Source organism: Haliotis rubra, unplaced genomic scaffold (assembly GCF_003918875.1).
Source record: "Haliotis rubra isolate DU_JTF1 unplaced genomic scaffold, ASM391887v1 Scf381, whole genome shotgun sequence".
NCBI classification, from domain to species: Eukaryota; Metazoa; Mollusca; class Gastropoda; order Lepetellida; family Haliotidae; genus Haliotis; species Haliotis rubra.
In genome coordinates this window covers 403,084-416,481 of record NW_025767059.1, presented here as the reverse complement: position 1 = coordinate 416,481, position 13,398 = coordinate 403,084, and the positions used below count along the sequence as shown (strand labels likewise).

At 40.2% G+C, this 13,398-nt stretch overlaps 1 protein-coding gene across 1 annotated transcript in view; it reads left to right on the top strand.

Moving 5' to 3' along the window:
* The window catches only part of LOC124286390 (mitochondrial inner membrane protease subunit 2-like), a 157,038-nt gene extending 144,068 nt beyond the window's left edge, over nucleotides 1-12,970 (top strand). The window contains exons 5-7 of the mRNA XM_046722758.1: nucleotides 8,148-8,213; nucleotides 8,910-9,012; nucleotides 12,040-12,970. Coding sequence (XP_046578714.1) covers nucleotides 8,148-8,213; nucleotides 8,910-9,012; nucleotides 12,040-12,168 — 298 coding nt within the window. The 3' untranslated portion in view covers nucleotides 12,169-12,970. The remainder of the gene's footprint in view (nucleotides 1-8,147; nucleotides 8,214-8,909; nucleotides 9,013-12,039) is intronic.
* Nucleotides 12,971-13,398: the final 428 nt, after the last annotated feature.

Genomic DNA, 13,398 nt, shown 5'->3' with positions numbered 1-13,398 from the left:
CTTTCTTCATTGAAGCTGAGGAAATCTAGACTTGCCACATTTTCTAGACTTGTGTGGGCTTTCTTGGATATATTTGCTTCAGGGTCTGTACGACAGACTAGGGCTGTGACTAATGTAAGGTTTGTGTGAAATGTCAACAGTGCCGTTCTAGGGAGCTTCTCAACAGTCATTGTTGGAGAGACCAGTGTAAGATACTAGAATGGTCTGGGGCTGTGACTAGTGTAGCATTTGTGTGACCTGTAAACATCGCCTTTCAAGGGTTTTTCGCAGCAAGTTCTATTTGGGTCGAAGATGCTGCCAGGCATGGATCTTGTATGGCCTTGTGGGAAGATAGAACGCCTTCTCTCTGTCTGCATACTGTGCAGTACTTTCATATACTTAAGAAGTCAGGCCATGCGTCTTGGGCAGGAACGTCTGAGAAGCTTACAACTTTCCCCGTTATACTGTCCACTGAGATTAGACAGGCACTGGACCATGTTGAAGTTGATTGTTGTGTGTAATGTTTACTGTGTCTTCCTGAACCAAATGACCTTGCCGTCACCGAGATGCTAGAATATATTTCAGTCAGTAGGGTGTTCTTGAGGATGGTTTGGTTAAAGTTAATACCAATTTGGGACCAATTCATTGATCGTTGGGGAAGTCCTTTTTTCAGGACTACAAGATGACTGTCACTGAAAGTTGGGTGGATTGAGTTTATGTCAGTTAGTGGGCATTAAAAATCTACTTGATGTTCACTGTTGTGTGTATGTTCATTACTGTTAATGATGAAAATTCCCAATACATTCAGTTCACACTGAGACCATATACCAGTATCTGTTTCGCAACTTGACAATGTAATGTATTTTTTTTACACTTTGGTGGAATATTAATATTTTGACTAAACCTCTCAAATACCATCCTGTATTATTGTACAGTATGTACTCTCTTAATTCTCTTGTGATAAGATCTCTGGACCATTCATCATCACAGTTTAGCTTGAGTTCATTCAATGGATGGACACTCGGGGCTGTGCACCTAGGGAATGCATATGTTTTTTACAGCTATGCTTTTGAAGAATATGACTTTCCTCTCTCTCTTCCCCTGCTTATAGGCGGAAAGCTCCAGCTAGCTGCAGCTGTGCTCATGAGGAATGCATTCTCCCTCAGGTTATAGAAGGGAGAGCACCTGCTAGCTGCAGCTATGTACCTGGAGAATGCATCCTCACCCTGTTTTGGAAGAGTGACCACCTGCCAGCTGCATCTGTACCCCTGGGCCCTGGTGAATACATCCTCTCCCTGATTATAGAAGGGCCAGCACCTGACAGCTGAAATTTTGCTCTTGTGGAATACATCCTCTCCCTGATTATGGAAGGGCCAGCACCTGACAGCTGCAATTTTGCTCTTGAGGAATACATCCTCTCCCTGATTATGGAAGGGCCAGCACCTGACAGCTGCAGCTGTGCTCTCGAGGAATACATCCTCTGAAGGGCAAGCACCTGACAGCTGCAGTTGTGCTCTTGAGGAATACATCCTCTCCCTGATTGAAGGGTCAGCATGACAGCTGCTCTTGAGGAATACATCCCTCACCCTGATATAGAATAGCAAGACAGCTGCAGCTGGCTCTTGAATACAGCACCTCAGCTCTCTCTCCCTGATTATAAAGCTGCTATCAGCTGCAGCTGTGCTCTTGAGGAATACATCCTCTCCCTGATTATAGAAGGGCCAGCACCTGACAGCTGCAGTTGTGCTCTTGAGGAATACATCCTCTCCCTGATTATAGAAGGGCAAGCACCTGACAGCTGCAGTTGTGCTCTTGAGGAATACATCCTCTCCCTGATTATAGAAGGGCAAGCACCTGACAGCTGCAGCTGTGCTCTTGAGGAATACATCCTCTCCCTGATTATAGAAGGGCAAGCACCTGACAGCTGCAGCTGTGCTCTTGAGGTATACATCCTCTCCCTGTTTATATAAGGGCCAGCACCTGACAGCTGCAGCTGTGCTCTTAAGGAATACATCCTCTCCCTGATTATAGAAGAGGCATGCATGCCTTTATTTACAGGTAGTGAAGCAAGCACCTGACGGTGACGGCTTTGCACCTGGATAGTGATTCCTGTCTCTGAAGAAAAGAAAGCACCTGCCCATGATGAATGTGCACCTGGGACTACAGTGTCTGACAGTCTGACAAGCCGCTCTACATCAAAGCACAACTCCTGTTTGCTCCAACTACATATTTACTTCATGATAACCCAAAGAAAGGAAACACGCCAGGTTGGAGATAAAAGCTGACCTCCGTTACGAAAACTCGGTTTAATCTCCAACAAAATGCAAAATACATGTACATTGTGTACTTGTAACCCAGCTTCCTAATGCTATTGTGTTGACATTCTGATAACCAGACGTTTTCATCATCCCTGCAAACTTATTGGCTGTGAAAACATTCCCATTTCAATTTGTGGACAGACTGAGTTCTTCCCACTTAGTGCATGCTGTTTCCAGGCACGGGATTTCCGCACAATAAAAGAAGGATTTTATACAGGATTCAGATCCCCGTAATAAATTACATCTCATACTGGGTCCCAGAACCGTTGTGTGTTAAATGAACACAATTGATCAAAACTAATAAAGTGAATGCCTAGTTTTCTTACGTAATCAGGTTTTTGGGTTGACAGTGATGCTTGAAGACGTGACTAATTCAAAAACATTTACAGGTTTAACCCTGGAAGGTAATTATCGGTTTCTCAGTGTCTGACAATATGATATTCGTGGAGAGGAAAGGGCGGTGAACGTGAAGGATGGGGTTCAGATTTTAAGAGAAGACTAAAACATTTTCCACTACAGAAAACAGATAGATTTGTTAGTTTTTTAGTTCAAACTATAGCCTAAGTGTAATTTTTATCTATCATGCATCAGTGTATATTTTGTGACAGACAATTTCTGTCAATCTTTCTCTGTCTCTGTTTCTAATAATTGCTTGTGATGTAATTAGTTATTGTAAATATCTTTGGAGAGGGGTTTTATAAGTTGAAAGAACTTGTCCTCGATCCTTTTCACATTGTGAATAAAATATGTTTAAACTAAACAGACAATTTCTGTATTTCTTAACAGCCTTAATCATAATTACTTTTTTTTCACTCATTGGAATGTCCTGGCACAGTTTTTTGTCCCTGATAAAATCACAACTTGCCTCCCATCGAATATGGGATCAGTGTTAATGGGTTATGATGTTGGGATAGATAGGAAAGCTGAATAAGGTCACTGAGACAGGTAGCGTTTTGACAATACCCATTACAGAAATGCTTTATTTGTTGCTGTGTACAATGATAGGACCTGACGCCCTACTGAGGTTATAATGGCATGCAGCGAATTAAGTGGGGTGAAGTATGACTCATTAAATCATCATGGGTATCGTTAGCTTCATAAATCAATTGTAATAATAATCAATCTCCCCACTGTTCTGAAAATTGGCAAAAAGTATTGTAATCGGTTATGCATTTTATGAATCGATATTTGTTTCCTTTCAAAGCATTGGTGTAATTGTTTAAATCAGGTTTGGATTTAGAAAAAAAGTGATATTAGTTTAAGTTGTTTGGTGCGGGCAAATATTTGAAGTTTGGGTGTGACATTAGATTGTTTGATGTATTGTAGTCTGATGAGATTTGTCTGGGGATAATATTTCAAAAGCTGTCAACAGGGATGTCGGTATAGATAGCTTGGCTTCATCAACTGTTGATTTAATAGGCAATAATATAAGGCTTTCCTGAAAGACCAATAATTCAAATTCAATAGACAGATTACATTGTTCACAACACGAATAACATAATTGTGTATGCTGCAGTAATGAATAACAAACTAGAGTTTGAATGGAAGCCCATACATCTCTCTCTCTCTCTCTCTCTCTCTCTCTCTCTCTCTCTCTCTCTCTCTCTCTCTCTCTCTCTCTCTCTCTCTCTCTCTCTCTCTCTCTCTCTCTCTCTCTCTCTCTCTCTCTCTCTCTCTCTCTCTCTCTCTCTCTCTCTCTCTCTCTCTCTCAATAAATCAGCATGACCAGTTTAGTCTAGCTTGTACCCTCATCTGCTTGCCTTGGAGTCGACTGCTCAAAACCTGAATCTAGTAACGTTCTGTTCATTCTAGTAAGTTCAGCTATGATTTCACAACAGAATATGCCACGGAAACTTATATCGTAAACCAAGTTTGGACAGGTGTATGATTGCATGCTACCTGTAGCCATATCACACATTGATTGTATTCATTAGGGAATTGAACTCGAACCTTCAGTGAGATAGGCACAACAATAAACCAGTGGGCTACCTCACCTCCTTTAACGTTTATTTGACCCAAGGTATATAGTATATTTTTATACTTACCAGCGATACATGACAGGATATGTATTGTTACCAGACTGTATTATTCATGGACAAGACAGTTCCTCTGAGGCCAGACTTTGTCTTGTCATGTTCCCAGCAGCAGGTGCTTTGCGGCCATTATCCATATTTGATAACTGTGGTGTTTTATTGTTGTTTTAGTGTTTGTTTTTGTAAGCGATATTGTGATACAGAATCCCACAGTGACTGACAATGAGTATTTACATATACCCACAGGAGATGTAATGTTTCCGCACCGGGAATGTTCCATAGAGCGATGTTAAAGACGTTGTGAAGTCTCTCCTTAATATTCACCTCTGAATCCGTTCAGCATTTCACGTGACTTTCAGGATTGTGTAATCTGTGCATGAACTTTTAACTTTGTCATAGCACCAGTGAGCACCTGTCGATGGACACTGGGTGCTCAAGAAATGAAGTATGATTACTATTTGTTATCATTGCTGAGCTTCACACATCAAACACATGTAATGTCCTTCTGATGTCCACTATTATGAGAGATGGTGGAGTAGCCTAATGGTTAAAGCGTCGCTTGTCATGTTGAAGACCCGAGTTTGATTCCCAACATGGGTACACTGTGGCCATTTCTGGTGTCATATGTGATATTGCTGGTATATTGCTAAAAGCAGTGTAAAACGCTCGCTCACACACTCACTCACTCACTCACTCACTCACTCACTCACTTACCTTTATATATTCCAACATCTTGAACTATCTAAACATATGATATCTGCAGTAGATCTTGTATTCCAGGCTGATAATTTTCTCCCGAAGTTGTGCAACATCTACATTTTCCTAAAGGGAACTGCCATTATAGTTGGTATTATAATTACACACAACATTAGTGTAAAAAAACACAAAATTAGGCCCACTTAATAGGTTATCTCAGTTCTGTCACCTGTAAAAACCCTCTCATTAAGTCTCATTTGGCCATGATGTATGCTCATCAGTGACGGTTTTTATGATTGTTCATTATGGGCCAAGCTTGGGGAAAATAATGTTCTGTTCTATTCTGAAAATGATGAAGCGCTGCCTCGTCTTGGATGTTTTTCTCGATGATATGTTTCGTAGTTAAATACTCTCGGATCACTCAGTGAACCTAGCAGATACTGTTTTTAATACATGTGCATTTTAAGATCCATATGTGAGTCAACTGGTTAACGAGCCTGTAAGCTTTAATGTTATATTTTGTTCTAGAACATATAGTCCGTCAAACACCAAACATAAAGACTGTAAGCCACATGTACATATAGTCCATGAAACACCAAACATAAAGACTTTATGCCACATATATACATATAGTCCATCAAACCTCAAACGTAAAGACTTTATGCCACATTTATACATATAGTCCATCAAACCTCAAACGTAAAGACTTTATGCCACATTTACATACAGTCTGTCAAACACCAAACGTACAGACTCTATGCCACATGTACATATAGTCCGTCAAACACCAAACACAAAGACTGTATGCCACATGTACATATAGTCCGTCAAACCTCAAACGTAAAGACTTGATGCCACATATATACATATAGTCCGTCAAACACCAAACACAAAGACTGTATGCCACATATACATATAGTCTGTCAAACACCAAACATAAAGACTCTATGCCACATGTACATATTGTCCGTCAAACCTCAAACGTAAAGACTTTATGCCACATGTACATATATTCCGTCAAACACCAAACATAAAGACTTTATGCCACATGTACATATAGTCCGTCAAACACCAAACATAAAGACTTTATGCCACATGTACATATAGTCCGTCAAACACCAAACGTAAAGACTTTATGCCACATGTACATATAGTCCGTCAAACCTCAAACGTAAAGACTGTATGCCACATGTACATATTGTCCCTCAAACCTCAAACGTCAAGACTTTATGCCACATATATACATATAGTCCGTCAAACCTCAAATGTAAAGACTCTATGCCACATGTACATATAGTCCGTCAAACACCAAACGTTAAGACTGTATGCCACATGTACATATTGTCCGTCAAACACCAGACGTAAAGACTGTATGCCACATGTACATATAGTCCGTCAAACACCAGACGTAAAGACTGTATGCCATATGTACATATAGTCCTTCAAACACCAAACGTAAAGACTTTATGCCACATGTACATATTGTCCGTCAAACACCAAACGTAAAGACTCTATGCCACATGTACATGTAGTCTGTCAAACACCAAATGTAAAAGACTTTATGTCATATATACATATAGTCCGTCAAACACCAAACTTAAGACTTTATGTCACATGTACATATAGTCCATGAAACTCCTAACGTAAAGACTTTATGCCATACGTACATTTATCATCCAAAACTGTGTTCCACAGGAGATATCGCTTGTGTGAGATCAAACGATATGTCCTAGGAGATATCAATTTGACAGTAGATTTTGTACAATGCCTTGACATTATGCTATGACGTCATGAACTTGATGATGTCACAATGCTATGACATCGCTGCACTGCAAGTCTAGTGGCAGTACCGTGTTCAGAGATGTACATTTTTCATTGAAAATTAACGAAGAGTGATTTTGGATGATAAATAGAATCTCACCCTTGTGTCTTTTGATATCAAATATATCAACACTCGTTGATAAAATTTAAAATATCCTCGGCAAGCCTCGGATATTTGTAACTTTAACAACTCGTGTTGATATAATTGATATCAGAAGACACTTGGGTGAGATTCTCTATATAGTCCGTCAAACACAAAACGTAAAGACTTTATGCCACATGTACAGTTGGTATATCAAACACCAAACATAAAGACTATGTACCATATATTCAAATGCCAAATTTAGAGATTTTCCATAGCATTTAACCCATGCTGTTTTCCTCACGAGGGAAATTAATAGCATACTGGAAATCTTTGTGTAGTTAGATTCCTACAGAAGTTTATAAAATCATTTGTTTGCCTCATATTTGCAAAGTTTACCTAACTTTATGTTCAAAACAAGTGGCTCTATTGGAAAAACTGATAGGCTGATGAACATGTCTTTTATTTTCAGTGCATAATTTTAAGGATTTTTGTAACCTCAGAATAGGATATTTCCTATTTAAGAAGGGCCTTTATAATGCCTTGTCATCTGTCATCTTGTCAGGATGGTATGTGTAAAAGATTATTGTAATTCCTAAGTTCTGCTGGCTTTGGTCTATTGAAACCAACTATTATGGGTGCTCTACCACTTAACAAGAGCACCTCACACTCATACACAGGCATAGAAGAATTATCTCCCTTGATGAGAAACCTGCTTTGCATTATTTACATGTCTATCAAAGCTAACAAGTTTGTAGAAAAACACAAGTTACACTGTTTTCTTGACTCATCCTTTCACGTAGAGATAATGTTACTTTCCCTCTAGTTGAAGTACATGGGGATGTAGTAATCTGTATGCCTGTCCATCTGTCAGCTGTTTTCTATCACCGGTGAACAACATCATAACCATTGAATATTTCATCTTGAAACTTGCCCCACAGACTGGCGCCCTTTGATGATTTTAGTTACTTTTTGAAATAATGTCTTTATACTGACCTGAAGACAAGTGGGCTTCAGTGAAAATGAAAATAGTGCTCTTCTCTGGAGCATAGCTCCAAAACCATTCTTGATAGAATTGACTCGCAGATCAGTTTTGTCGTTAACTGGTACCTTTTGATCATTAGGGATATTTAAAAATACTGAAAAGCAATATTTTTTTTCTGATAGAATCCAGTTAAATTTTTACAAATTTACTGAATTCATTTTGTTTTGTTTCAGGAGTCCTTCCAACCCTGACCAGAATCTAATCAAAAGAATTGTTGCCTTAGAAGGAGACTTGGTGAAGTAAGTGCTGTTTATGCTTTCTTGTTCAGTTGTCATCATACCACTATGTGTCCCATCAGTAGAGCAGGATCAATTCTTAATGCAGACTTTTAGTTGAAAATTATAAAAGCGATTTTGTACCTGCTTACTGACAGTTCCTGACTTTGATGTTGCTGATTAGGTTTCACTGAAATACTTCATGTTGATCTTTGTTGTGGAAATTATCTTTCCTTACATATTGATGGATGTCAATCAACATAAAACATTACTTTCAACCTGAGGGATATCTCAAACATCAGCTACCTGTGTCATGGGAACGCCTCTGTGGTGTAGTGCTTAGAGTGTCTGCCTGGAGAGAGGAAGGTTGCGGGTTTGATCTCCGGCCGCATCATACCATGAGACGTTAAAATATGGTACTTGTTGGTCCCTGCCTGGTGCTCTGCATGAATAGGTACAACAAGGACTGGTCGGCTCGGAGTCCGTATAATGTGTCTGTGTGGGGTATTCATGCTTCACTGCGGCGTGGTATCTAAGTGGGCTAGCACTATAAAACCAGCTTAAGTCTGGGCTAGTACAAGCAGCCGCACATACACACACACATTCATGCACGTCGTCATATGAGCGAAATATTCCTAAATACAAAGTTAAACCCAATTTCACCTCACCCCACCTGTGTCATGTGACAGTAACCTGATTTGTTCCGATGTTGTGTTTCAGAACTCTGGCGTATAAGGAAGCTGTGGTCCACGTCCCTTCAGGCCACTGCTGGGTAGAGGGAGACCACCACAAGAACAGCATGGACAGCAACTTCTTTGGTCCAGTTAGTATAGTTTCTGCTTAACACATGATAGAGATGTGCTGAGTTCATGTAGGGAATGATGATACACATGTTCATTGCTAAATGTTGTTGTTAGGCTTACTTAAGATACAAGGTCTGTATCATGATACAACACCTTATGGCCATGGATGTGTCGCTGGAGGATCCATTTATGTGAGTGAGTGAGTGAGTTTAGTTTACGCTGCACTCATCAATATTCCAGCTACCGGAAAATGGTGGCGTATATATACATAAAATGTTATGAAAATGCAAAAATAGACTTGATGAAATATCATTTAAAAAATATTTAATAAAACTCTTAATCAATTCTTATATTTGTTAAAAACATACAAATATTTGAAATGTTAGTAACTAAGAATAACACTCTTGTTAGGTCGGTTGGTTTGTTGTTTAACGCCGCACTCAGCAATATTCCAGCTATGTGGCAGCGGTCTGTAAATAATCGAGTCTGGACTAAACAATCCAGTGATCAACAGCATGAGCATCGATCTGCGTAACTGGGAACCGATGACATGTGTCAACCAAGTCAGTGAGTCTGACTACCCGATCCCGTTAGTCGCCTCTTATGACAAGCATGGGTTGCTGAAGATCAATTCTAACCCGGATCTTCACGGGTTGGATCCATCTATGTGTTGACTACATTGTCCATAGGCTGTGTCATGATGCAGCATTATGGTGATGGATTTGTCATAGAATTTGTTAAGAGTGTACAGGTGTCCAGGCACGATGGGGATTCATTTACACGTTATGTTATATTTGATGACTGAGAATGTCCAGACTTCTGTCAAGTCTAGTTTTTCTTTTTTCATTTTATACATTGATTAGATTAAATTAGGCAACTGGGAATGTGTTGAAATTTCTGTTAAGTCAGTTAACTATAATAAAATACATTAATTGCATAACAGCCATCTTGTTTTACATTCAGTTTCTGTTGACTGGTGGGTGGTGGGGTAGCTTAATGGTTAAAGCGTTCACTCATCAAATCGTAGACCCGGGTTTGATTCCCCACATGGGTACAATGTGTGAAGCCCATTTCTGGTGTCCCCCGCCGTGATATTGCTGGAACATTGCTAAAAGCGGTGTAAAACTAAACTCATTCACTCCCTCACTGTTCACTGGTAAACAGTAAACACTAGTCATGTTACAATTCATTTGTGTATTTGGTAAATCGAACCATTTGCGTTCATGAATTTAATTAATTTTTTGTGGTCATTAGCATGGAATACTTAGAAATATTTTTTAGAGAGTGTTTTTACTTGGAACTAGTGTGTTGTTTATCTAAGTTAGATTCCCAAAATGGAATATTTCTAAGCCATACAGTTGTGTATGTCATGAGGCTATTTTCGCAATGAAAATATCATTTAAATGTTTCAGCTTAATTCTAGGGTTACACTATGTCCCTGGCGGCCATGGCAGCCCCATTGCCCCGAAATGTAGTGTGCCATGGGATTTTGGTCATTTGTTTCCTCCAAAGTCCAGTTTTGTTAGGTCCGGTGTAAGTTTTCTCACAGTCTATCATAGTATCCATAATGGGCCATTGGGAAAAACGGGCTGCTGAGTCCCGGAAGCTGAAATGCGCACTACGGTTTGGCCCGCAGTCTTCTACGGAAGCCATTATGTTTCCCTCCCGCCTGTCGGCGTTCTGATGGGTTCCCTCCGTTTCACGCGTTTTGATCACGTTTCTCACGTTTTGAGTTCTGAGTTCTGTCAAGACTTTCTATGGATGAAACATGGAAGCTGACCAGCTTTGGACGACGTTTGTGCCCATGGTATAAAAATAAGGCCTCCCAAGCAATAGCAGCCATTGTATCCTGAGACACTAGAGCAGCAGAACACACTACACACACACACACCCCAAGATGAAGAAGATTAGAAGATTTTGTGTTTGTATGATTGCTGGGGGCAGTCATCAGCTCCTGAGAGGGAATGCCAGAGAATGCAACGTGACGTATCTCACCGGCCCTGTAAACCGTCACAGGCCTGAATGCGTCGTGTTAGAATGGGACGAATCTGCTACCATACAACCAAGCTTGCCGTGAGAACCGAGATAAAACGGGCAGCAAGGGTGAAACAATCGTGACAAAATGCCAAACAAACGTGGCCGAATGTGACCAAACTTGAAACGATCGTGAGATGCCGGTGAATACACATGCCTCCCGTCCCACTGCGGACCCACTACAGACCGTCTACAGTTTTGTTACAGCCTATTACATGCTGTCACATTTTGTTGCATTCCTTGGTACTATGGTCTACCAGGTTTCTCATTAGGACCGTGGCTGCCGTGGCAAATATTTGAACAGTTTAAAAATCTGGCACAGCATCCCCGGCAATCACGGACTGTCACGTTTGCTCATTCAGTCCCCCCACGTTGTCTCACGTCCATCTCCTTTTGTCCCCATTTCGAAGAAATGGCCGCTGGGGACATAGTGTAACCCAAGCATAAGCAATTGCATGACATGTCTGTTATACTAATTTCTGGATATTAAACATAAAGTATTCAAGAATACATATTCATAATACATTTTCGCCTCAAGGTGTATTCAGTTACCCATACTTGTCGTAAGAGGCGACTAACAGGATTGGGTGGTCAGGCTCGTTAACTTTGTTGACACATGTCATCGTATCCCAACTGCGTATATCGATGCACATGTTGTTGATCACTGGATTGTCTGGTCCAGACTTTATTATTTACAGACCGCGGCCATATAGCTAAACTCGGCATAAAACTAAACTCACTCAAAGTGTATTCGTGGCAGCCCTAGTAAACACACGATTACATATGTGATCTAGACTAACAGCTTATCTCTGAAATGAACATATTTTACAGATGAAACAGTCGATAATAAAAAAAATAGAATATAATGAAAAGGAGCCCTGAGACTTCATTTTCAGAAACTGTGGAAATCTAGACTTGCCACATATTCTAGACTTGCACAAGCTTTCTTCGATATAATTGTTTGAGGGTCTGTATGAACAGACTAATATGTGATCCCATGCTGCTGTTTACAGGTGTCTCTGGGCCTCATCAGTGCCAAGGCCTCGCACATAGTGTGGCCCCCATCTCGGTGGCAGAGGCTCACGATCCAAGCCTCCGAGGACCATCGTGTCAACTGTCTCGACACCTTCCTGGAGAGCTGATGATGTCCACACTGCTAGTCATGTAACAGGAACTTCCGTGATTATCTGTTTAGAGGGGAAGATTGGAAAAGTCATCTTCATCCATTATGTGTTCATTAGTAAATGTTATTAACGAACAGTATTGATATGAGTATGTTAGACTTGTGTGAATGAGAGTAGATCATATGTTTTGATAAAATATTGTACATGTGTATATTCCAGATCAGGGAGAAGTATACGTATATTTGGTCATACAGTGCAGGATGGTGCCAAAGGTTTTGTGTTGAACATACTGAACTGAGACCTTCAGCTAATGCCAAAAATGGCCTTTATTGTCCATGTTACAAAACCATTAGATTTTAACTGCTTTAACAATATATTTGTACAATATATTCAACACACACCTCTTGGCGACCTCTTAGTACTGTATGTTCAACACATGACCCTTGGGGGCCATTGAGTATTGTATGTTCCACAAATAACCCATCGAAACCTTTCAGTACTGTATGTTGCATACACAACCCTACAAAACTGGTTGACTTGAAAGTGAGGACCGCAACTTGTATAAAACAAACTCTTATTGCCAAACGTTGTCACTATAAAACTCCTGGTCAACACATAGTCAAGTGAGATTATCCTGCCGTGGGATTATATAGTCTCCTCTGATGACATGAACCATATCCACCCAGGGCTAGGTGCAGCACCTGCATTTCTCAGAACTGAAGTTAAGTACTTCCAATACACATCTTAAGCATATCTACAGTAATGAGCAGAAAAAATGCGACTTTTCACAGATGTAGTTTCAAAATTTATTTACTGATAAATTCAGTTATATTTTTCATACATCCACTCTGGATACTGAAGTTTACATTTATGCAAGTCAATAGTCTGTTAGTCCACCGTTTCTCTCGATGCACTGCTGAATACGGGGGTCCCATGCTGTCAATCAAATTGTCTATGTAGTCCTGGGGTAGGCCCACCCATATTTGACTGATGAAATTAGACCACTCAACGACACTCTTTGGTTCCAACTTTTCTAATTTGTCCTTCATAATCTGCCACACATTTTCAATTTGGTTCAGGTCTGGTGATGCCGCTGGAAATTTCTGTAAGGTCACTTGACTCGTTTCAAACCAGTTACAGGTGTGTCTTGACTTGTGTACAGGTGCATTGTCTGGTAAAAGTTTGAAAGGTATTCCACTCTGTCCTATATGGGATTCCACTATGCCTTCTTGTATAAGTTGACAGTAC